This window comes from Patagioenas fasciata, chromosome 2 (assembly GCF_037038585.1).
Source record: "Patagioenas fasciata isolate bPatFas1 chromosome 2, bPatFas1.hap1, whole genome shotgun sequence".
Classification (NCBI taxonomy): domain Eukaryota; kingdom Metazoa; phylum Chordata; class Aves; order Columbiformes; family Columbidae; genus Patagioenas; species Patagioenas fasciata.
Genome location: NC_092521.1, coordinates 140,631,550 through 140,656,928, shown reverse-complemented (window position 1 = coordinate 140,656,928; position 25,379 = coordinate 140,631,550). Strand labels below are relative to the sequence as shown.

The window sequence follows — 25,379 nt, the reverse complement described above, 5'->3', positions numbered from 1 at the left end:
TTGTTAGCATTGACTTGTCTGTTACCAAAACTTCTTAAAGTGGTCAAGCAGAAATATTCAGGTGCAATTAAAAAAACCAACCATAAACATATAAACGTAAATACGTGCTTTCAAGTTCTTGTAGTTTGATATACTGCATGAACATGCAATTATTTCTCTAGAGTCAAGCGGCTGAGTATAAAGCCCATCAAGACAACTTTTATTTCTTGTTGAGGAAACACGAATTGGCTTTCGCTTACTATCTGACTTATCATACAACAAACTGTTACTAGGAGGATATTCTCATTTTGTAAAATTAAAGAGCAGACACTTCAAGTTTCAGGCATTTATTAAGCCTCTTCAGAACACTCAGAACTCAGAACATGACCAAGTGCAGCATGAGGCAAGTTTGATAATTTCCTGGATGCTTATGCGTGACAACTGTGCGGACGGCTTCCGGAAGACCTTTCTGTGCAGCTTACAGAGATGAGCGTGTTGTTTAGAAGTCAGGACGGTCCTTTTTCAGTTTACTGTAGTCTACGTTAACCGAGTAGAACTAGGGGGGAAAAAAACGAGTAAGAATCTTGCCTATCCATTTTCCATGGTATTTACTAAAACACACACGTTATTTAAACTCAGGAAACTGAAATCATAGTTTGAGTCTGTACATTAGACAATAATAAATACAGAGTCTGAAGAGCAATAACTTTGTTATCTTCATTCTGCATAAACTATTAGAACCTCTGCATTTAAAATGAGGCAGTGCTCATGTCTACAACCAGAGAAAACCCACAGTGTTTCTTCTTTAATCCATAGAATTAAGAGTCCATTCACATGAACCTCTTACAGTACTACTGAGTTTATCCTTTTTGCCCCAAATCCATGTGCTCCTGTACACACAGGGCAACACCTAGCTTACCAAGCGGCACAAAAGCATGGTGTATGTGAAGAGTGTCACAAAGGAACATTCAGAACAGTGCTGCAAAAGCTAAGTTTGGGTTAAGTAGCTGTATCTGTAAGTGCAAGGTATGACAAAGAGGAAGCAGAGTAAGAATAGATCCTTTCACACTCTCAGTTTACATTAATAAAGTTGGATCGTATTACACGCAATTCAAAACAGCCTAAATAATCACTGAGGACAATGAATTTAGACTAAAAGCATATTTTGGTATCCCAGTCTGACTTGATATAAAGCAAATATTTATCTATTAGCTTGGTTATGTTCAATTATGCCCATTTTTTTTTTAACTTTCTCAGAGAAAAGAAAACAGCCTACAGCACATTCCAATTGCAACAAATTGCAACTCCTACAGTAATGATCACAGGTCTATGACTTTTTTCTTTGGGAAGACTGAGGAAATTGACATGACACAAAGCAGTATACAAAAAAAAAAAAAAAAAAATTGCATCAACAGCTAAGATTTTTTATATAAGAGGTTTTTACTGAACAGACATCCTCAATGTAGAGTATCTGTCTTTCCATTTCCCACAGTACGGATTTGGAAAAACAGCCCCAGTGATACACACACCCAAATATGGTAAAGCCTGAGGTTGTGTTTGCATGCTAAGACAGAAAGGGAATGCTACACAAGGCATGCACTCTTTTAAAGAATTTGTGCTGCACGGTGTGTTGAATTTTCCTCTTTTAGATATTTAAGAAAGGGCAACATCCCAGAAGCAGCAATGAAAACAAAGTATTATGTTCTTCTTAGACCTTTAAGGGAACTACAACATATATTTTTGGAGTGTGCTTTTTTTGCTTATTTCAATTATTAGAATAGTAAGATATGGTACTAAACAGATACTAGTTTTGAAAAACATAGCAGGCTTGCTTTTTTAGTAGTTTGAGGATAATCTTAAAATATTCTTAACTGGAATCTACCGAAATACTATTTTAATAAAACTTGATATTTGTCTAAACTACCAAATGTTTTACACATTTTTGTACGCTTCCTCATTAGTTCAATGAAATAACTTGAATACTACTTCAAGAATATTTCAATTGCATTCAGTTACTTACAGACAATTGTTTTGTTTTCAAACAACCACCAGTAAAACTGAATTAGTGTTTATGTTAAACACTAACATTGTCCTGCTTTGCTTCTCCTAAGTCCAATAGTTCAGAGGTTAAAAAGCTTTAGTTGAGAACTTACAAGTTTATGTCCTTCTCCCTGTAGTTTATTTCCAAATATTACGAGCTAGTATATTCTTTCTCCCACATAAAATTCTTTTTTCTTACAGTGCAATATATATGACTGCTTCTGTATAGATTCCTTTCACCTCGTTAACAACCAGCTCAGGAAAGTCTGAAATATCAAACTCAGCTCTCTCTACTCTGAGTTCAAGAGACAAATATCACACGGCAGAGAAAATACACCACTCATTCAGCTACTTTCCAATACCCCAAACGTTCTAAAGCAGCAGGCAATACCTTTGACACTATGATTCCTAAACATTTGTAATTTTTATTTTACCTTGTACTGGTCAGTGGGAGACAGTTTGTTCCAAGGTTCCGGATTATTTTTCTTGTCCCAGCTGTTGAGAGAAATGCAAGAAGGTATTAAGGGACTCACACTACCTCCAAAACAAATAAAATTTATATGTGTACTGGGGTTATTAGGCCATAGAGAGTCACCCATGCAGGCAAGTTTCCACAGAAAAAGACACAGTCCTTTGCCAGAAATCTGTAAGTATCAAATGGTAAACAAACAATGTCCAAATCAAGGAAATCTCCATGCACTTAGTGATAGTGATATTGCAACAAGACATTAAGGTCTTCAGAAGCATAAAAACCAAGGCAGTAAGATTTACTTCAATATATGTAGCAAGACAACTGTGTGCTGTAAATTATTCTATACATACCAGACATCAGGGTTAACTGTCGCCAAACGCAAGAGATACAGGCCTGCGCCAACACCTCCAGATCCAATGATCACAAACAGAGGGATCAACTAGAACAAAACCAATGAAATTAAATGTTATACCACAATATAACAAAATAGTATTATTACATAGCATTCCTAACTACAGTAACGACAAACCAAAGAACAAGCTCACACACTTTGAGACATGATGCATGGTCCCTGACAACAGCTCCCTGTACTGACATCCCTGGGGTCAGAGATAAACTAGTGGCTATGAAGATGCAGACATGAAAAAAAAATACTGCCAGAAGCACAACAACCCAACGTTCCACAACAGTATGTTTCTGAGAAACAAAGATCAGTCACTCGAATGACCAGAACAGCCCCTACTATCTGTATCCCCACGATAAGGCAGGAAAATGGGGGTGGGAGGTGTAGAGAAGGAGATGAGCACGACGATGGGAAGAGCCGCTTCCAGCCTCGCTGCTGCAGCACAAAAGGTCCGCACATCCTAAAGGAAAAGCGGATTTGGCCGTGTCTCAACGATGTGCCCTGACCTGCTTGCAGGCCACCAGCCCCGGCCCACCCGAGAAGGAAAGGACACGGAAGAGTGAGGCGGGGTCGGCCGGCGGGGCCGGGGGCACTAACCGCCATCCACGGAGGGCGCAGGGCGGGGGCCCGCTGGGCCCAGGCTCCGCAGCCCCCAGGCTCCGCAGTCCCCGCGCCAGCGGGTACTCACACTGGGGTGCTTCTTGGCATGGGTGAGGATGAGGCGGAACATGACGGCAGCGGGCGCAGGCGAAGGTCTCAGGTTCCCCCAGGCTCCGGTCCCGTCCTGCAGCCGCCGAGGCCCAATGTCACCCGAGGCCCCCGGCGCGGCAGGTGCCCAACGCCGCGGCCCGGATGTAGCAGCTCCGGCGTTTGCCTGTTCGCTCTCCGCCGCGCCTCGCCCTTGGCCGGCGCCCCGCGCCAACAGCGCCGAGCGCCCCAGCCCTCGCAGCTCCAGCGTTAGCGCGGCCCCCAGCCGGCCGGGCCGTGAGCGCCGCTCGGGGAGCAGGCACCTGGCCGGACACCCCGAGCCCCCTCCGCAGGGGCGCGCCGGGCAGGCGCCAACGCCGCTTGGCCCCGCCCCGCCTGGCGCTGGAGCGGAGCGGGCAGCGCCTGCGCTCGGGGCAGCGGGGCCTAGGGGGCTGCTGCCGGGGGTTTCTTGTCACCACCTCGCAGCCGCTCCTGCGCAGACGGGGCCGGGAGCCGCCGTAGGTCCCCCTGGTGAGCACCTGCCACGTACCGGGGTTGTCCTGGATGTGTGCGGCGGCGTGCGGGTGCACAGACGGACACCCGCGTTCACCTTATTTTCTGCGAGGGGAACCTCACGTCACCTGTGTTAAAGGTTCGAGGAGTTAGGGTTTCGTTTTCTTGGAAAAATAACGAGTGAAACTCACAATGAAACTGCCAAGCTAATTGTGCTACTAGAATAAAGGTAGTGCAAGTTAGGTGTATACATAACGTTGAGAGATACCTGGAATATTGTGTCCAGTTCTGGGCCCCCCAGTTCAAGAAGGACAGGGAACTGCTGGAGAGAGTCCAGTGTAGAGCCACAAAAATGATTAAGGGAGTGGAGCATCTCCCTTATGAGGAAAGGCTGACGGAGCTGGGGCTCTTTAGCTTGGAGGAGACTGAGGGGTGACCTCATTAATGTTTATAAATATATAAAGGGTGAGTGTCACAAGGATGGAGCCAGGCTCTTCTTGGTGACAGCCAACAGTAGGACAAGGGGTAATGGGTTCAAACTGGAACACAAGAGGTTCCACTTAAATTTGAGAAGAAACAACTTCTCAGTAAAGGTAACAGAACACTGGAACAGGCTGCCCAGGGGGGTTGTGGAGTCTCCTACTCTGGAGACATTCAAAACCCACTTGGACACATTGCTGTGTAACCTCATCTGGGTGTTCCTGCTCCAGCAGGGGGATTGGACTGGATGATCTTTTGAGGTCCCTTCTAATCCCTAACATTCTGTGATTCTGTGATTTTTGTGTGTAATATACACGTGATTCACAATGAAAAATTATTTTTGGCCCAGGGTATGAAATGTTACATATTTTTGCCGAGGTTGGGTTGGATTTCATTATTTTCCCTGTTAGGTAATTAGAAATGAACAGTGGAGCTCCTTAATGTATAATACTAAGTCCTTTGCTACGGCAGTCTCCATTGCCTTATATCTTACTTTATACAGAACTGCGAACCTAGTGCCTCTTTTTGGGTAGGATCACCAGCCACTTTGTATGATTTCTTTTACAAAAAAGCGATGCAAAAGGTAATTTTATTTGCACCCAGTCATTAAGAAACTCAGCTTTAGGTAGAGGGCATATCAGCACGCTGCTGCGAACCTAAGAAAAAAAGAACCCTGTTCCCAGGTTACAAGCAGAGTAACTTTACATGAATGCTTATATTTTGTGTGTATACATATCAAAGTAAATTTTTGAAGTAAAATAGAATTAAATGACAGAGAATATATGTTTTAAGCAAACTGACGTCTTCTATTTCACGTTCTAGTTCCATAGACTGTCTTCTCATCTCCCTCATTTGTTTCAGAGTTCACAAACAGAAAGGAGCATAGTTGGGTGTACTCCAAGATCCTGTTAATTGTTTCATTATACATTGTGTCATAGGGACAGCATTTTTTCATTTTTTCCAAATGAAGAGAGCAATTTGTCCATGCAGTTAAAAGTATAGAAAATAATAGTATCATTGCTATTTCTTTTATAAGAGAGAAACACCTGAAACCTCCAAGAGTAACTTGGAAGGTTACACTGTTCACCCTCTAGCAGAGCAGTTGAACTTTTCACCACATATTTGGATCCCAGGCAATAACAGTTGCCGCAGCAGCTGCAGGGTGATCAGGGGGAGGCCACAGGGTGGATGGATAAACAGTAACCAGTGTGGCTGCTCAGCAAAATTCACCTCAGATTGGAACACTCTGCTTTCTTCCGCACAGCTGATGTAAGCAGCTGAAATTCAGAGACTTTGAGTAGCCTATTTCTACACTACTAAGGGAAGACTGTCAGCACACATTGTTTCTACTAGGCAAATCATGGACACCTATTTTTAAGAAATACATCATTTTTTTAAATGCTTTTCAGTATGTATTTATTTCCAATGACTTATACTTTTGTTGGTTTCTTGGGCTTTTATGAATTTAAGCAGAGGCATAGTACCTGATTTGCAAAATTTTTCAAGCATTTTATGAGCTTTCATAAATTTTTATAAAAAAAAATTCATAAATTTAACATCAGCTTTTATTGCCTGTATGGCTCAGCTGGTTTATGTTCATATACATGTCTTATTATTTATGTTACTTGGACTTCTGTGTATGTTAGTGAATTTCACACACACACAAAAAAAGTGAAAACAAACAGAAAACAGATTTTTTTTTTGGTTATAATTTTAGAAATTGTGAGTTAATGTTCTCAGAGTACACCTAGTGCAAGCGTTGCTAAAAATGCAATCTCTCATTTGCTTGGCTTGGTGAAATTCTGAATGAACTCAAGCCACCTCCTGGTGTTTTGATGGTGGATCTGTGTCCTAGAAATACCCACTTGGCTGCCATGTGTGTGTGCTTGAACTACGCTGTAGTTATTTCAATTGTATATGTTAATTTGTAGTAATGTTTAAATATATTGACCATACTTCAAGACTAACAATTTTCTATTACTCATCAAGAATCCTTCTATTCCCTTAAAAAGGGTGAACACCATATAGAGAATTTTATCACTATTCTACCTGTCGCTTAGAACATATTTATTTCCTCTTAAAATTTGGTGTCTTTGTGTTCACACCTGACAATTTATGATGCTTTAGTTAGACTAGTCACTTATTTTATTCTGATAAAGTTATTTTTGTGTAGTTTTCTGCTTTTTAAATAAGTGAATCCATAAATCCTTCAGTTATTTTGGCAAGGTTTTGTGATAAACTGGTCCATTAAGAACTAAGGGGCTAGATTTGTGGTAGTACTAAGCACTGCTGAAAATCAAGTCCTCAGGTTATTCGGGTGCTTTATCATTTATTTTTATCTCTTTTCTTTTGTTCTCCTGTACAGCCTCACCTCATGCCTTCTGTCTCTCACTTGTCCTTCTTTGATTGCTATAATATCCTGTTTCTATCCTTAGGCTTATTTGAGCTTTTGGTTTCAGAAACTTCCTTTTATTCCAAACGCTTTGTTTCATATTTGGTGACCTTCCTGTTTCTAAAGCCTTCCTTCCCCAAACCTTCCCTGTTATTATTAATCACAAAGCCACATATTTCTACTCTGTTTAACAGTTATGGTGCACTTCTGTTTTGATTATTTTTTTTAATATTAAGAGCAATCTCCAGAAGAACAGGAATATGAAGTCATAATAAAATCAGAGGTTACCTGAAGAATCGCACTCCTAAGGTTTGACAGAATCAGTTGTTTTTTAAAAAATCAACAGAGACATAATTATAGTGACTTTGAAGTTACGTATTTTAATTGGAGGAAAATAGGAAAGACTACTAGATTCTTGAGATGTTCCGATTGGTCATAGACCAAGAAACTAAACTCATTGTGAATTGTCGTATTTCATCAAGGACATTTCTCTATTAATCAGAACTATATATAAACAGGATTTCCTTTAGGACATAGCAGTTTCGGTAAAAAGGCATAGACTTTTAAAAGTAGTTCTTAGCAGGGAAAAGGAATTCTAGGAGAGCAAAAATGTATTTAAAAAGTAAAAATTTAAATGTAAACCCTGAATTACATGCAACAAATACACAGGGACCTTTGTGATGATTTTTCGTGTGTGTGGTTTGTTGTTTGGGTTTGGTTGTTTTTTTTTTTTTTTGGTTTGTTTTATTTTTTGTCTGTTTTTTTGTTTTGTCATCATTGTTTGGTGTTTGGTTTTTGTTTGTGATTTTTTTTTTGTGTCTTCTTTTTCCCACTTGTGTGTCTGTTTCCTCTGTTTTAAGTCCTTCTATTCCTTTCTCTGCAGTTAGTGGGGAGCAAGAGCACAACAGGGTGTATGTACGCACCCTCAGCCAAACCCATTTGGAGGAGTATGTTTACATCTTTCTGAAAATCTGACTTTTGTTTGGTTTTAACACTGTAAAATGGAATGGCAGCATATTCTATTCTTGTATCCCTGGTCTAAGGGCAGTAAGGGAACTTGAGGGACTGAGGTAAATGTGTAGGGGCAGTAACATAGCACCTTGTGATAAAATCTTCCTGTAAGTGTAAACATCATAAATATTATAACAGATCTGGAAAAAAAAAAAAGTCTAAGCATTTCAGTGTGTCAAACGTTATGTTTACAAACAAAAATATTTGAAAGAAAAAATTACAGATATAGAGCAGATATTTTGTTTTAAACTGCAACAAAAGCATGTGTAGCATTTAAGAGAACTATGATGAAAGGAAAACAGCTACTGGAAATCTTGGATACTAACAAAACATGAAGGCAATAACAGTAGAAATGAGTAACAGTTGGTATTGAAATATATGGTACAGAAATATTCTACATCTCTCACTTTTGTCCATCAAAAGTACAGTTTGAGAAAGATTGTCTCCATACATCTAACTAAAAATGCACAATAATCTTAGCATTATAAATAATTATTTTATTTTTAAAAATACCCAATTTCAGTTTAAACAAGTTTATATAAAGACATGTTATGCAGCATAACCTGATAGCAACCATATAAGCAAAATTTCTTAAGTAGGGGTGCTAGAGATCTGGAAAAAAAAAAAACTTGGTGACTGTATATTCTATTACTAAGGGAAGAATAGTTTCCTAGAGTTTGTAATCTGCTCAGCAAGTCAAGGATAATACTCTCTTCATATTAAGACAGAAAAACTTTTTTTTAGTTGACTTGGATTTATGGACATAACTTACGATTATTCATTTATATTACAAATTGTGTCCTGAATATTTACAGTGCAATTTGTAAACCTAAAGATATTAGCCCTAATGTACAGAACTCCTGTTGCATTACACTTTTATTAAGTGTAGAGCTATATAAACTGCTGTAGTAGTTATAATTACTTTAAAGCAAGTAAATCCTTACTTTTAAGAACTTGCTTCAAAATATACGCTCTTTATACAAAGAGAGTGAATATGTGCAATTTAGCAAAAGTGAGATTACCAGTAATAAAATGAAGCAAGGATTTCCTTAATCTTTCTTTCCTGAATTTCAGCATCTTCTGGCAAAATGTGGATATATTTACAAGAATTTAAAATGTTGTCCTTGAACACAATTTTTATAAAATCCTAGTTCCTCAGCTGTCATAAGTGGTTATTAGTGAAACTGCATAAAAAAATCTAGAGGCAAGTTCTTTGTTTGTCCATACAGAGTACAAAAAGAATAACTGGGCAGGACATTGGAAACATTCAAATCCAGGGTGGATGAGACTCTGAGCAGCCTGATCTGGGTGAAGATGTCCCTGCTCATGGCAGGGGGGCTGGAGTAGATGACCTTTGAAAGTCCCTTCCAACCCAAACCATTCTATGATTCTATTTCTTAGCATAAAAATGCTCTTATTCATTCCTTCCATAGAAGACCTACTAAAGTGTATATTTCGCGGAGAACCAGGTGGCTACAGGGGTTGTTCATAATGGAATATTGACTTTTTTTACCTGTCAGTTAACAGTCTGAAATCTGGCTCAATTCAATTTCTTTAGAGATTTTGGAGCAGCATGGGCTGACAGTGGGAAGCACCTCAGGTAACAGATCCTGCAGGAGCAAACAGGCTATCGCATCTGTCACCAGCAAGAGTTCTTCTTAGCCTGCTGAAAATAAAACATTTCACCTGAAAGACTTCAGTAGTTATGGCAGAAAAACAGAAATAGAGATGTGTAAGAGTAATAAGACATTGCAGAATACATGAAAATATTCAGGTTTTAAATACCAACATTTATAAAATGCATAGTTTTTTTTTAATGTAATATCATTCCATAAGTATTAGGAACAGGAAGCAAGAAAGAGAATGACATGGCAAAGAGAGAAGAGCTGAGAATCAAATACATAAAAGAAACTCAGTTGTGGTCCCTGCTTACTCTATAGGTTCAAGAGAGTAAATGAAACAGCTGGTCTTTGTGTTCAAAATATATTTTGTTTTAAATTATATAATTTGCCGAATGTTAGGATGCGAAAGTACAGACCCCACAAAGCTTGCACCCACCTGGAAGGCTTGAACTTGACCAGAAGGACCACAAGAAGTTATTGGAATGATTCCCCTGAAAACTATGCTGATTCAGCGCCCTTTTACAGGTAATATCTTTCCTGTGATTGCATCCATAGATGCTATTTCCCTGTAAGATGCTCTTGTGTTTAATTTGAAAAACTATCTGGACTCTATAAATAAAATATAAGTTTAATGGCTCAATAGAAAGTCAAAATTTCACTAAAAATATAAGTAGGACTGGTACCTGGAACTGTTTATAACTAAGTGCTGCTTCAAATATAACAACTTGTGAGAGACAAAAGTCCTCCTGTTTCTGATGCCTTTAATTGTCTTAAGGCTTTTGATCTTTCATCTTGAGAAGGGAGGTTAAAGGATGCTTTTGAGTTTCAGCTATGGAGAAGGGAGAAGCGCACTTGAAATATGCTTCCAGGAGCATTCTATGCTGTTTCTTTTACATCTGCTGGTGAAGAAATAGAAATCCTTACATGTTTTCTGCTCTGATGTACAAAATTTAACTTAGCCTTTGATTAATCTTTTGTTTGTTGATAGTTTTACCTAAGTTTACTGAAACCTCAGATGCATTTTTTTTATTCCTGGAATCTACACTGACTGATAACAGTAATGGATTTCCAGGGCTGTCCTGACAGACAGGTTCATGCTACCAAAACCTATTATATCTCACCAGGTCTTGGCTAATTATTTCTAAAAAATCTGTTAGAAGTTTTCCCTATGAGTAAAGCTTTTCTCCTTTACTAGAAAAGAATAACTTGGTATTGACAGCACTTTCCAGGACATATTGCTGCTTAGCAGAGACTGATGCAGCTGCCACAGGAGTGACTCAAGCAGACAGTCTGAGAACAGAGCAAGCTGCATATAGGCAGCTTTTGAAATGTAAAAAAAAAAAAAAAAAAAAAAAAGTACAATTGACTGTGCAACAGCTGTAGGGAATAATATATGAGGCCTCATGTTCACTATGTATTCCAAACATTAAAGATTACAATATAATGTTAACAAAGAAACATGAAAACAGCATGTGTTTACAAAGGATAGTCTTAGTGCTGTGGCATTATCTGCACAAGCTGTGTCAACAAAGGATTACACAGTTAAAAAAACATAAATAGATTATGTATTCTAATTTGTTTTTCTGATTTTTTTTTCTTTAATGGAGAATGTCAATATTTTAATGGAAACAATCTATGGAAAGAATAAGGCTTCCAAATCTAACAGTTTCAATAAGCCAAAACTTGTTCTCATTTAAGACGGTGATAGAGCCTTTAGAGGACAGGATTAGACATAATTCTGATCAAGCTATTTTCCAGAAACCTAGGCTTGAGAAAATCTCATTTGTCTTCCACTAACATGAGTCATATTCTTTTGGTTTCTTTATGGAAAGGGTAAAGAGGGATTCTTGCGATTTATGAACAGGAGGCAGATACTGCTATTTTGGAAGTAAGAATGTTATTCATGTAGTTTCCAGAGAGAACATCATTTGCCTCTCTGCTGTAGTTTCTAGAGGAAGGTTAATGTTTGCAAAGTAGAAAGGTCTACTGAATAGAAATTGCAAAAGAATGTTTTGCAGGAGGTTCAGAAATCCACAATGTTTTATGCATTGCAGCAAGAAGAGACACATCAATCCAGCTGCTAATACTAGGTGACAGAACTATTATTGATTACTTTAGGAGTCTTTGAATTATATTGCAGATCCTGACACTATTGGGTAACACACCGCCATCTGAAAAGCATGAATGTAGAATGTGTTTTGCTTTTACCTCAGTGAATGACAGTGCTTGGGGGGCGATACATTTCATAAACCTTGAGAAATACAAAAGTTGGGGGATTAGTTTAAGCAAGTCTACCTTCTGAAATCAGTAGGAAGATACAGATGGCTCCCAGGGGCCATCTAAAGTAGAGCTAGAAAAAATCACTCAGGGTGTCATCCTTGGCCCCTGCCAAAGTCACTGGAGATACAGGCTGGTGCACAGGGGTGGATTTCAGTTGCATTTCAGAAGGTGTTACTGGGTAAACCTCATGCTTTCATCACCCTGCAGAGCAAAACCAAGATACCTGCAGTATCCTGGTATGAACCTGCTAAGACCTGGACACTTTGTGCTGAACATGTACAATATCTGTTTCTTTATATTCTCCCATGGTTCATTCTGTGAAAAAACATTAGTCTTGGGGTTCCTTCTACGAGGGCTGTGATGTCAGACACTGTGAGGGCTGATCAGTTTTGTAAGCAGCCTGATTTTGCAGACAGTGGCATTTATAACTGAGGATAAACTATGGCTATCTTGGCAGTTGTTTAAACCTTTTCCTGGCTGCCACTGTGGTGGATGCACTGAACCTCCTCCAAAATCCTAAATCACTCCCCCACGACAGCCAACTGAAGTGCAATTTAGACATCAACAAAATCTGCTCAGAAGGGCATAGTGTCAGGTTCTGGTAAGGAAGCAAGTAGTGGATCTCCAAGCAATCACCCTTTTACAATTACAATATCTCAAACTATCACATTAACATGAATCGTTAGTACTTTATGCAGATAATTTCCACTGGAGGAGAATATGAAATCCAGTCCCAGCTTGTCTCTTTTCTGTGTATTAGCCACTAAATAAATATACTGTACTCTTAAAAGAAAGGAGATAGACCATGTTTCATCCTGTATGCAGATCCAAGTGCTGCATTGTACTCTAATTTATCTGCCACAAATTTTGAGAAATGATATTTTTCACAGAATGACTGTGAACTCTTTGTTACCCCTGAGAAAAGTGGGAACTTTAATCACCCCGAGTCCTTTGAGCAGCTTCTCATTTCCACTTGGTATCAATATAGGCATTTATCTAAATCAGTACCAAACTCAGGGTTCTTTTTCTAAGAATACAAAGTATCCCACGATCTCTCTTTAATAAATCACAAATGCTTTGTCAAAAGTGTATGAAAGTAACTGTTTTGTCTACTCTTGACTTGTGTTTTTTTTGAAAACTTCTGGTCTGTTAAAAATTGTGTGATGTACTATGTATAAAGAAGTACTATTCCCATATTATCTTTTCTTTAAATACATTTTCACTTAAATATAGGGAATTGTGTTATTTTATTTATGGGAGAGGGATGATAACATGTTTTGATGTGTGACTGAGCCCATCTTTCTCCTTTGAAGAATACATATAGTATATCTGTCAGATTCACATTGTGTGATTGTATGAAGTATATATATATGTAATAAGACTTATGAACAGGAATTCCTTATTTTATTTGAAGAGCAGAGTCTAGACTGAAGTGAAAATGACATGAAGGGGAAGACTAAGGCATATCTTGATTTTTTTTTCTTATATGTTCTAAGCCATAAAAATATTCTTTGAGAACAGTCAGAACATAGGAGTTAGGAAATTTAATTAAAAAGGAGTTTCATAAAGTACTTTCATTTTTTTTTTCTGTGAAATCCTGTTTTCATCTTACATCACACAAGAAATCAGATTAAAGACAACAGAATGTTCTGTTTGTTTACTTGCTTGTTCCAGAACATCCTTGGTTCAAAAAAGTTGATTCCTGTCTTTCACTAACCTCTTTGCCTGACTGACTTACAAGCTTGTGCACTTTGAGCTGTTACTCCATCGATGCTGTCTTTGCCCATCTGTTTTTCCTCTTTGGGACTTGCCCTTAAGAAACAGCTCCTTCAGGCTGCCATCCCTGTTTACGAAGACATAAGCAGAACACTTGTGTGAAAGAGCTGTCTTAACAAACACATCGGTAATTTAGTAATACTAAAGTGGTCAGGCACACAATACTCTTGTCTTTTCTCTTTGGAATGCAGAACAGATGTGGATGAAATGAACAGATTTTAAAATTGATACCTTTTGCAAGCATAATGTAAAATGCTGGAGCTCCGAAAAGCAAAACCCATGACAAATATACGTCTCATAAGAGATAAGTTTTACACAAGCTCTCCATAGCAGAATCATTGCTAATTAAAAAAAAAAAAATCATGTAAGGAGGCCGATCTAGAGATGAACTAATTATTTTTCTGAGTAAAATAAATGTCTTCGAAAGAACAATCTGTCTTATCAAACTTGGATTCAGTATAGTTGTTTGTAGGGTAAAATGAGCTTTGATTGAAACTTGGTCAAAGTGAAAAGATTCGTATGATTTAAAGTCAGAAAATTCCAGTGCAATGAGTTTTAAAAGATATAATCCACACAGCATCTTCTAAAGAAACAAATCAGGACAGTGGGAATTTTTGTTCCCCATCTGTCCCTCTTTGCTTTCCCATTTGATCTGGGAGGGGAAGAAGTGTGATTTTCAAGGTCATAGTTCTTTTAAATCAGCTTGCTGGTATGCTGTTTCATGACCATGGAATCTGGAAGAGAGAGAAGAGGCATTTGAGGGCAACAGAAAAGACTCTGTACTGTGGATTCCATAAATCTTTCCTTCTTGAGAGCCATCTTGAATCACAGAATACAAATAAATAGTAGTGAGAACACAAGCAGGTATGGTTTTATTACATGGAACAGTAAAGGATGTAGTGAATCACTAAGGCCAAGGTTACCCAGTCATTTTAATTCACAGAAAGTCCAAAGTGCTACTCAGAGAGACAGTTTCATCCATCCTTTGCCCTTGGCTACTCATGTGCCAGCACCAGTTTGCATAAGGCTGTGCAGAAGAGACAAAAAGTTTTAATCTCTCTGGATCAGTTCCAGCTAGTTGCTAATGTATAAAGGGTGTGATTGCAAAAAAGCATCCAGGAGAAGCAAATGCGAGAGGGGCAATGAGATTGTACCCTCTTACTACAGGCCTGACTTACTGGATCATGCAGCCACTGCCAGCTGCGTGTGTCGCACCTGGTCTAACGTGGGCTGCTGGTGGGCCAGGCAGTCGTGTCTGCTTTCCCTTCTCCCCAGTGTTCCTCTCCCTGTGACCCTGCCCCTGGCTTGCACTTGGTCTTGGTCTTGGAGCCACCGGGCTTCCTGGTAGGGTAGATTTCTGTCAGATCAAAAAGCTAATCTGGCTCACTGTTGAATAATTGCAACATTTGGTACAGGTATTGAGACTGGAAGATGGCAGATTTCATATGCAACTGCACCCTGCCATCATTGTGATTAGGGAGACGTCATTGTGGTTGGACATTCTCATTAAGCAAAACTAAAAGCAAAGGTTATAATCATGTCAGTGCACTTGAAAAAAAATTGTATATTTTAATTTTTAGAGCATTTCCTGAGTTTGACAAATATTTAAAGCAATCTGGAAATGTATCCCATTCTGTATATGATGAGAAAAATCCCAAGAGACTCATTAGTTTATTTGTGTTTTCTTTTCCTTTCCAGTAGAACCATTGAAGGGACAGAGTTTAATCCAGGGTCTCTAACTTCTCCCCTTCTGCTCATCTGGGAATGGGAAGAGGAGGGGAATGAGGAAGGGGGAAAGGATAGCAGTCCTTTTAGAATTAAGATAAAAATCGTGAAACACTTAAGAGGACAAAGAAAGGTACATCTTCAACATCAGAATGTTGTACCTGCTGAATTTCAGACACTGTAACAAATGAGCTTCTCAAATCTCCTCTATTATTTCCTAAAATTAGTGTATTTTCTGTTAAATTATTTAAATACAGGGTTTCTGCAATTTCCTCCTATAATTGTTACAGTGTAATATGCATACATAATCTGTGTAAGCATAAAAATGCTCACCGCTATAGGATGATATTTAGCATACAAAATATCTTCATGGAAGATGGAGTAGAATCTTCTAACTAGAAGTCTTGCCCATGTTTGGGACTGGAGGTGTTCAAGTTTCTTGAGGATCTCCGGTTTATGAACCATCACAGTTGCAGTAGATTCCCTCTCCACTCATTACCACTAAACCCTCCACAACTGAGTACTGCCAGGACGGGTTTCAAATAATGTAGAAATAAAAAAACAATTTTAAAAGTCAGTGTTTCTCTTTTTCCCATGGAACAGGTCATCACTTGGAATATCTGGCTCAACAATAGGACAGCATGGAAGAAAATCTGTTGCTTTTTCAGCATTCTTGCAGCTGCAGGATTTCATCCCAGTTCTCAGGCAATACTTGAAATTGAGATTGACCAGTAAAATATTAAATTAGCACTATAATTTCATAAACATTTATACCTTGAAATTTTCATTTCACAGCATCTTATACACAATTATACAGAGACTTCTGAAGGTCCAGTTCTAACAGGGACTCTTCTGGGGGCTCTACCATCACTTAAGAAGGTAAAATCTCTTTTCCTGACTTGCAAAATCAGTTCACCATCCCGCTTCTGTTTTCAGGAACTTGTGCTTCTTGCCAAGCAATTGATGGTCATGGGCCATGAGACTGGCCTCTGCTGTGCTCCGTTTTCTCTCCAGCCATAGAGTGAGATCAGATCTATCAGTTCTCACTGCACTTTCCGGACGAGGTGCCAGTATTTTTGCCATATGCTGCCAGAAGAGTACCTGAACACAGACATGTCTTAGTGATTGTTTTTCTCTTTTAAAAAACAACAAAAACTATGTATATATGTCTTGATATGTCTTGGGCAATAAACTGGATCTTAAATTGGATCAAATTCTTAAAATGCAATTTTTCAAGAAAAAACCTGCATAATTTGGCAAAACCAGATTAAAAACAGATTAATTTCTATAAAATCTATGATAATAAAATGTCTTCTGCGTCTTTGCTACACTTTGTGCTAATCAGTGACATAAGGAATATTAGAAAAATAAAATTGATTCCTAAATGTCACAATAACATTTAACAGAGAACATTAAAAGCAGTTATTTCCTTTCTTTATTGCTTACTGGGTTTGTTTGTTTGGTTTGTTTTGTTTTTTTTCATTACAGTTTTCCATACAAATCCGAAGCAGGCCAGCTCAGCTTCTTTTGTTTACAGATAATAACAAAATAGAATTTAAATGTAAGCTATAGAAAGCCCTTCAGTAGAATTTGTTTTATAGCAATTCACAAAGATTTTTGTCAGCATAGATAAAGCATCTTTTGTCCTCTGTGAGACCAAAACAAGATTTTATTGGAAAAGCTTTATGTGAGAAGGATCATTGACACTCCATTCAAAGTAATTATTCTTGTAAAATTAATTAACTTTTTTTTTTTTTTTTTTAATCCAAGCCCTTAGAATACTTCCCAGTAGTAACAGCAGGTCTGTGCTTTTTATGTTCATTGTGGCAGATGTTCTTTACATCCCAGATTTTTTCAGAACAACAGAATGGCTTGATGGATGAAAGGCTGCATCTGGAAAAAGTGTATCAGTCAGTGTCATTAAAAGCCTGAACCAGAGCCCACTGAAATCAGTGGGAATCACTGGCTTATGTTCACATTTTTCATACCTTGTTAAGAGGGAATGAGGCTTGATTATTAAAAGGGAATGGAATGACATTCTTTGCGTGTATTTCACATCCGTTCTTTCTCCAACAGCGAGGAAGAGAAAGGCTGCGCTGGTGGAAGAATCTGCTGTTGCACTGATGGATGGCTGGGTTTGTGACCCCGAGAAGCTTGCAAGCTTGCACAGCAACTACCAGGTGGCAAACCCCCACGGGGAGCCTGGATAGACTCCAAAGGAGCCCTGGTGGGTGTAACTGGTTGTGGTGCACCAATGCTATTGACAAAGGTAAAAACATTTAAGCAAACAAGAAGGAAACTTAATACTAAGGTTTCTATGGTAGTATTCTGTGAAATGCTTCCTGCTCCCCTTGGGAGCATGGGAAGACGTGGAAAGACAGATTTGTAATAACTTGATTGGATAGTGTAAGAATGCAGTTTCAGAATAAAGGGAGTAGTCTATCTGAAATTCATCTGAATGAGGTGTCAGGGAGCTGCGAGAGGGAGCAGCTGCATAAGGGAGGGTGGAGGAGCTGGTGCTGGCAGCAAGTCAGGGAGGGCACAGTGCTGAGGCCCAAAGAAGAAGAGCAGAGCAGGTCTGGTGTTGGTAACCAGCCAGGTAGAAAGTGATGAGGTAAGTCTACGCTTAAGCCAGGATCAGGCAAGATCCTGGTAAGATCAGGCAAGGCAATAATACAGTGTTGTTCTGGCAGGCACCACAGGTAAGACCTGAGTCTAAATGCAGCTCCAGAGCTGCAGAGCCCCCCCAGCAAGGCCTCTCCTGGCTCTTTCTCACACTGCTGTTTCTCCAGAGTCTGATCCAAGGTCGCAGGGCTGCATCACATCACTGCTGGTCTTGAGCACTGACAGCCACACTGCCCTAGGCGGGGTGAAGAGCCCATTGGTGCAGGTCCCTAACAAAGAATGACCCTATGTGATTTTAAATTTGACAGTTAAAGTCTATTAAGTCGTAACTGAGCATTTAAACTGGAGACTTTGAAAGAGCTCACAAATGCGCAAGAACACATGGCTATGAAATGGTGATACCGCTGAAAAGAAAAGCTCAGAAGTTCAGTAGGACTGGCCAAAGGATGTAAATACTCAGGTAGGAAACAGGAAACCAAGTATTATTTAAATGAGTTCCCAAGATGGGAAAAAAACAGAGGTACAGATGCTTATAGACAAATGCTAGCAGTTTAAGAAATAAGATGGAGGAACAAGAACTTCCTCCCTTACTTAAAAAAAAATGACATGGCTGACATTGGATACTTGGTGGGAAGAAGACAATCAGTGGCATACTGTGATATCAGAACAGAAAATATACATGAGATAACAAAATAAACTGTGCCCAGGGGAAAGATGTATACATTCAAGGAATCAAAATCAAATCAACAAACTAACCACCTCACTGAAATGGATTGAAATTGCAGGCCTGAATTGGATGGAGATAATAATATTGGGTATCTCCTAATAACCACCCAGAAAGGATGGCAACATGGACTGCAATATTTTGTGAAAAATCAGGAATATAGCAGTTGTACTTAGGGACTTCTGTTACCTCCCCTCAGACAGGATGAACATGACACTGAGATATAAGCAGAGATTAAAATGTTAAGACATTATGAATGACTCATGGAACTAGTGGTTAGTGAGCCCATGTCCAGAAATACAAACCTTGACTTTGTACTGAATAACTAGCAGGATCTAATAAAAACTTTACTGCTTGATTGCTCTTCTCTAACAGTGACCATGTACTTATTCAGCATTCCTACAAAGGCAGCAAATCTCAAAAAACCCACACTTCTAGTGCCCTACTTCAAAAGGGACATACAGAAAATGAGGAAGCTTCTTAACAAGATATCTGAAAGGCATAGTCCAAGGAATTAAATTCTCATAGGCATGTGAGCTATTGGAGAACACTATACTGGAATCACAACATTAGTGCTTGTCACCTATGGAAATGGCAAAGGAAGCCAAAATCACTTTCCAACAAAGTCCAGAAGGCTACTGTAAACAGGAAGGAATCCTTCAAATTGTATTTGTCCTGGTTTTGTTAAAAACAAGTTTCTCTTTTAGTGAATTTGCCTGTCAGCTAAAGCTTTCATATTAGCTGCTTTCCTGAAAGCTAGATAGATGTTTTGGTAGACATAGCAATGGTATGCAAGTTTGCTGGACTGATAAGGATGGATGTACATCTTGCGAGAGCAGCAACGAGAAACAGGTGACCAGAAATGGACCAACTGAACTATTCCATTCCATTCACGTCGTACTTCATATAAAAGTGGGACATCACGAGGATCTTATCCCTTTTTTCTCATGGCCAACATTAGGAGAGGACCTTGCTAGTCGTCCCTGCGAACTGAGGCCTAGCAACAGACTGAATCCCGTTCCAGTTGGCTACAGAGTCCAGTCCAGGACTTCGGGTGCTGGCCCCACAGTTGCCAGGATTTTCAAGATTGGATTTGTATATTTTGTGTTATTTTTCTCTATTTTATCAGTAGCATTAGTAAAACATTTTTAATTTTTCCAACTCTCTTCTCTCTGTCCTCCTTCTCCTCCCAATTGCCTGTCCTTAGTGGGAAGCGGGGAGAGGGAGGGGCTCAAAGAGAAGAGGGGGGGAGAGGCGGTTAACAATACCTCTGCCACGGTTTTATTGTCACCCCGCAATCAAAACCTTGACAGTATTTAAAACAAGAAAATAAAAAGTATCATAAACTCTAATAGATTAAATATAAAAATATGATCAATTAGGCAGAATGGAAAAATAATTTGAGAATCAACATGAGAAAATAATCAAAATTGGTACTAAATCATATTTCAAACACAGCAAAAAACATGCCAGCGTTCATTGAGCCAGCAAATTATTTGTATGAAATGTGTACTGAGGAAGATTAATTCTTTCCATCAGTATTTTCTGTGGAGAAGAAATGAAGATAATCCCAAGCTAGAGTGCTGTTCCTGGAGGGAAAAGGGCTCAGCAGACAATCTGTCTGAATTTGAAGTTAATGTGGAAGCAGCTATCGATAAAATAATAAGAAAGAAAAATTAAAATGCTCTGATAATATACTAGGAAACCACCACTGTCACAAAAACTCTTGAAGAACTCAAGTATGAAACAGTTTAACTACTAATGGTGTAACAGCTTATTCAACTGGGCAAAAAATAAAATTGCAGATTAAAATCAATACAGATAAATGCAAAGGAAGTGAAATATAGTGTAGATAAATGTAAATAAATGGATGCTTCTGAGGAAAAGCAATCCTAGCTTCACTCATACAATGAGGGACTTTGAGTTGACTGTTTCCACTTAGCAACAAGGCCTTGGGATTCTGATAGTTTTATGCAAGTGTCAGTTCAGTGCAGTCAATGCTCACTGCACCTCCCAAGAAAAAAAAAAATACTAGAAAAGGTATAGAGAAAAAACAGAAAACATTATTATTCAGCGGAATATATACACTATTTACCTCCATTTCAGTGCTGTCCTCTCATTACAGAAAAGCTACATATAAAGATTGGAAAAATAATGGAATTTAAAAAAAGGGTCATTGGAGAAATGGAAGTCTATCTCAGTCACGCTATCAGAAGTGACCGTGTCATCTGGCATTCTTCAGCCTGGAAAAGAGCTGCCTTGGGAGGTATTGCAGAAGATGAGAGAAGCCAAGTTCAAAACAAACAAAAGAAGGTTGTTTTCATACGTACAGTAGTAAATCTGTGGAATTCTGTGCTAAATAATGTTGCGTTAATACATAACTCTACAAGGGTTACGAGGGAGAATGTACAAGCTCTTAAAAGAAAAAGAAAGAAGAAAGACTCATTATCTACAGGCCACTAAATGGACAAACCACATCAGGATCAAGACATTCCTAAAGTTGAATATAATTGGAAGCTGGGAAATCAGTAGATAGTATCATAAATACTTTTCTCTGATTGTCCACTTAGGCTAGATAAAACCCTTAATTTGAACCAATACAGCACCTCTGTAGTCTAATACTTTCATAACTGTTATTATTAATTGTTTCTTTATACAGTGGCCCAAATTATACGTACTTTACAAACAAAAAGAATATGGCTTACTTGATGACCTCACTATCTGAAAGTCACATGATAAACACTACTAATATTCCTTCTTTTCTATAGCTTTTATGTTTAGGAGCTTTAATCATGAGTCAGAATTCTGCTACACCTGAAATAAACCATAGACAGAAATACACTACAAAAATGGAAATCCTTAGTCTGCCCCAAATGTACTAAAAATACAAGCACAGAATGAGAAACAGAAAGCTATAGCAGGGAAGCAGAAGTAACCTGTGAGACAGTATCTGTTGGACCTTACAGCATTTTTTGGGAGCATGGTGGTAGAGGGGTATTTTGAGAGGAAAAATTAACTGATTTTTCATGTATTTATTAATACATGGAACCCATGTATTAATATGAAGTATCCTTGGGTAAAAAAAAAAATAAGAACAAACCACCATACACAAATTTGTCTGAAAATTTAACAGAGAACAGGAGGCCAATACATTGTGTTAAACAAATTTGTAAGGCAAATGCCACCTGCTGTAAAGAAATGGCAGGCGAAATAAAGAGTAATCTGTGAAGTGTACTGAAATCAAACCCCAAAAACGTATGACTGATGCAGCAGAGGAGAATTCACTGGAGGGTTAAAAAAGGAAAAGGAACATTGATTGTAGAAGCTGAGGAAAACCATTACAATAGATATGGCAACATCAGAACTGCATTTTTGAAAACCAGAGAAGGGAATATTGATGTAAAACAGGAGGGAGATGAGCTTAGACAAGAATTTTAGCTGAATGGCCAGATAGGAAATCTGCATGTGAGGTATGTTTTGCATTGGATCTTTCAGCAGTAGGATCTGCAGCAAGGTCTGAGTGAGGATGATGTTCTTTATATGGACATGAGTGACAGCGAGTAGTCTCAGTGGCTGAAAAGGACGTAGGTATATAGAGCCTGGGTAAAGGTGTGAAGATCCCTGTTTTAGTTCTGCGAAGCTCGAGCTGACAAAAATCTGCAAAATGACATTTTTTTCTGAAGTTAAAATAGCTGTTTGATTAAGGGGTTGCAGGACTGGAACTTGACACAGAATGGGGAAGAGAGTGTATGGAAGGCAGGAGTCTGCCACCTGTGGGAATCTGTATAAGCACGGGTACCTTACGTGGGACCAGACTGCAACAGAAATACATAAATCTATCTTTCCTAATCCTTGGGTTTAACAACTGTATTCTGTAGCAACAAGTAGAAGTGGGAGAAGGGCCCATCTCTACTTAATCCTAAAAAAAGACCCACCTTTCTTAGCATGACAATTCACACAGAACAAAAGAAATAGGTAGCCCTAATTCTAATATTTCATAACCTTTGCGATCTTAATGCTCCTCGGCAGCATTTGACTGCAGCAGACCTTGTAGCAGTCTGCAGGTTATTATTTCAAAGCCCTATTGTTCAGAGACTATTGATAATGAATTTCCTCCCTTTGTAATTTAAAACAGCAAGGACATCTGATTTAGTCTTTTTCTCTTTCTATTTCACCATATAATACTAGACAAAGGAGCAGAGATCACTGAGAGAGGTGCTTGCTGTAATGGCACAGTTAAAGAGTGAAAGCTGGAACAATCCTCTTTAAAAAGATATTTGAAGAGGTCGGTCTGCCTGCTACAGATGGTGATGTTTTGATGGACAAAGAGTTTGCTGTTTGGATTCAGACAGGTAGGTCATGGCTTTAACTGTTCGCTCACTGACAGGAACAAAAATAGATCCAGGATTTCATACTATTACTTCTTCATTCACAGTTGATGGATGAGTTAAAAATATACTTTTGAGTTTATTCACTAGGTAAGGAAAAGTTGTATTATTGTATTTCTTTCCTTAAAAAGTCAACACTTTAATTAAAATAAGAATGATATTTTACAGTAATTTATGTGAGCGTGGCTGTATTCTCTACTGACTTGCTATTGTTTAACTCCTAAAATGCTCTTTACAGAACCACAACAAAGATTCTTTTTTTGCTTAGGGCAAAAGTACAGTCAGAAGATACTCTTTTGTCTCTTTCTCCAGCACTTGAAGAGCAGCACTGAAATGGAGATTCAGGCACCTACTCTTGCAACAGGCTGTGCACCGAAGGCTCGTCCTGAAGAGAACTGCTGGAATGCTGAGATGATTGAAAGACCTGACGTGCTTGACATGACCCAACATACCGAAATATTTTTAGGCTTTTTTTTTTAGCTATTATGTTAGTGATGGAGCTACCATGACATTTTCATACTAGATGTGTGATACTATTTCAGCTTTACACAATTTTGCTCTAAAAATAACCTTTTAAGATAATTTTTTGTATGTGTCTGAGGGTAGTACTTAAAGGTGCTTAACTGACAACACTTACAGTCTATTTAATGGATATAACAATGTCACTACTGTTGCCTAGCTCTCAGGAGTGTGTCAGTAATACCTAATTTCTTCAACTAAAAAGGCAACTAAACTTTTCAACATCCTTGATTGTCTGCTGAGATTGGCAAAGGCCTTGCGAAGATAAGGGATCACACATTCTCTCTGAGGTCTTCTTTCATTTTGTGCATGAATTCTTCCTTATTTTCCCCTTATTTGAAATAGTCTGACTCTACTAAAGGAGGTTAATATTTACTAAGGGGGACTAATCTTTTAATAGATGTTTTAATAGCCAGAAACCTTGAAAGAATGATGATCAAAACATGCACTGGTAGTTCTAGTTAATTTCTATGTTGTATGTTTTATTTAATACTAATTACTAAATCTGGAGGATTTGTTGGTACTCCCTGTTTGTAGTGCCCTGAAGTTTAGTGAAACAGTGAATACATTTTAGGTACTTCCAAGTTATTTTCATTTTATTGTTTGCATTTTTGTTTTGTTTTGTTTTGTTTGTGTTTTGTTTTTTTTTTTTTCTGTTGAGGTATGAAGTATCCCAGCTGACTACAGAAGATAACAAAAAATGTGTGCATGCTATTTTCAGAAATAAAAGTGTGAACATTCCCTCAGAGGGGGAAAAACTAGAGAAAGAATAAAAAGAAAGATTTGAGACAAGGAAGACAGAAGGGCTAAGGGGCACAGAGTACAAACAGCAAAGGAGGAAGGAGTGGTTGGGCAATGTGAGGTGCTGATGAGGAGCAGGGGTGGGCAGGCAGCCATTAATTAACTTCTGCTTGATCACCTATTCTTGCCAGAACTGTGTAGGTAGAAACTGGGATAGTCCTAGCATTGCAGGCTGCCCCAGAAAGTTGAACTGAAAGCCAGACAGTCCACACACCTGCTTTGACTTTTATGTTTGAAGGAATCCTAAATTCCACCATTGCTCTACAGGGCATTGCCTTCCCCTTGTCAAAGTTGCCTGTCCTGCTCAGTCTGCTCTTCTACACAAAGCCGAATTTGGGGTCAGTTCTGTTTAATTTTCCTTTCGCTTACATACAATTTGAGTTGTCCTGCCAATCACTGCATACGGGACAGGATCAGGGACTTGTCCTTTGACAGGCAGGAGGTTCTGCAGAAGTTGTTGCTGCACGTGTCAGCACGGCTCTGCAGAGTCCAAACAACAGGATCTGAGCCCTGCTACTGATCCTGTTAAGACTTCAGTTGTGTGTGAAGAGAAAGTAGGATGGGGATGCCAGTTAAAGGGAAAAGAACTCTTAAGGAGTGAAAAGATAAGACATGTGCAACTTCTACTGAATTGGGAAGCTGATCAGAGTTTTGAAGGAAAGACCAGACTGCCTGGGCCCATAGCATATTTGGGTAGGGCTGGCAAATCCAGACTCAGAACAGGAGTTCATTGTGCAGTCAGGCTACCTACATGGCCAAGGAATTGCTGGAGGTAACAGGAGGTGTGTCTGTAAACATATCAACTACTGTTGTGAAAATGCACTATAAAAACCCAGGAAATTCAAGCACAAAGTGAACATAGGATTCACATTTTTCTTTGGAATTTTCTCTTCGTACTGCCTTTTTTTTTTTTTCTTTTCCCAAACGCAACAGCTTTTTATT

At 38.7% G+C, this 25,379-nt stretch overlaps 1 protein-coding gene and 1 long non-coding RNA gene across 2 annotated transcripts; one reads left to right on the top strand and one right to left on the bottom strand.

The window, feature by feature from the left end:
• Positions 1-310: 310 nt before the first annotated feature.
• Positions 311-3,779, bottom strand: NDUFA4 (NDUFA4 mitochondrial complex associated). Its single transcript, XM_065831262.2, has 4 exons — positions 3,583-3,779; positions 2,842-2,930; positions 2,454-2,514; positions 311-535 (listed from the first exon to the last, which is right to left on the bottom strand). Exons 1-4 carry the CDS (start codon positions 3,622-3,624, stop codon positions 479-481), a joined length of 249 nt encoding a protein of 82 aa, XP_065687334.1. The 5' UTR covers positions 3,625-3,779; the 3' UTR covers positions 311-478.
• Positions 3,780-4,021: 242 nt separating this feature from the next.
• LOC139827280 (uncharacterized) lies at positions 4,022-24,335 on the top strand. Its single transcript, XR_011737742.1, has 5 exons — positions 4,022-4,233; positions 16,176-16,259; positions 17,457-17,607; positions 22,918-23,081; positions 23,430-24,335. It is a non-coding gene; the product is annotated as an uncharacterized lncRNA (long non-coding RNA).
• Positions 24,336-25,379: the final 1,044 nt, after the last annotated feature.

Coding starts and splice junctions, on each gene's coding strand:
- NDUFA4 (XM_065831262.2), bottom strand. CDS start 3,624: ATGTTCCGCCTCATCCTCACCCATGCCAAGAAGCACCCCAGT. Junction 2,931..3,582: donor ATGCCAAGAAGCACCCCAGT/GTGAGTACCCGC, acceptor GTTTTGTTCTAG/TTGATCCCTCTGTTTGTGAT. Junction 536..2,453: donor CTCCCACTGACCAGTACAAG/GTAAAATAAAAA, acceptor TTTCCCCCCTAG/TTCTACTCGGTTAACGTAGA.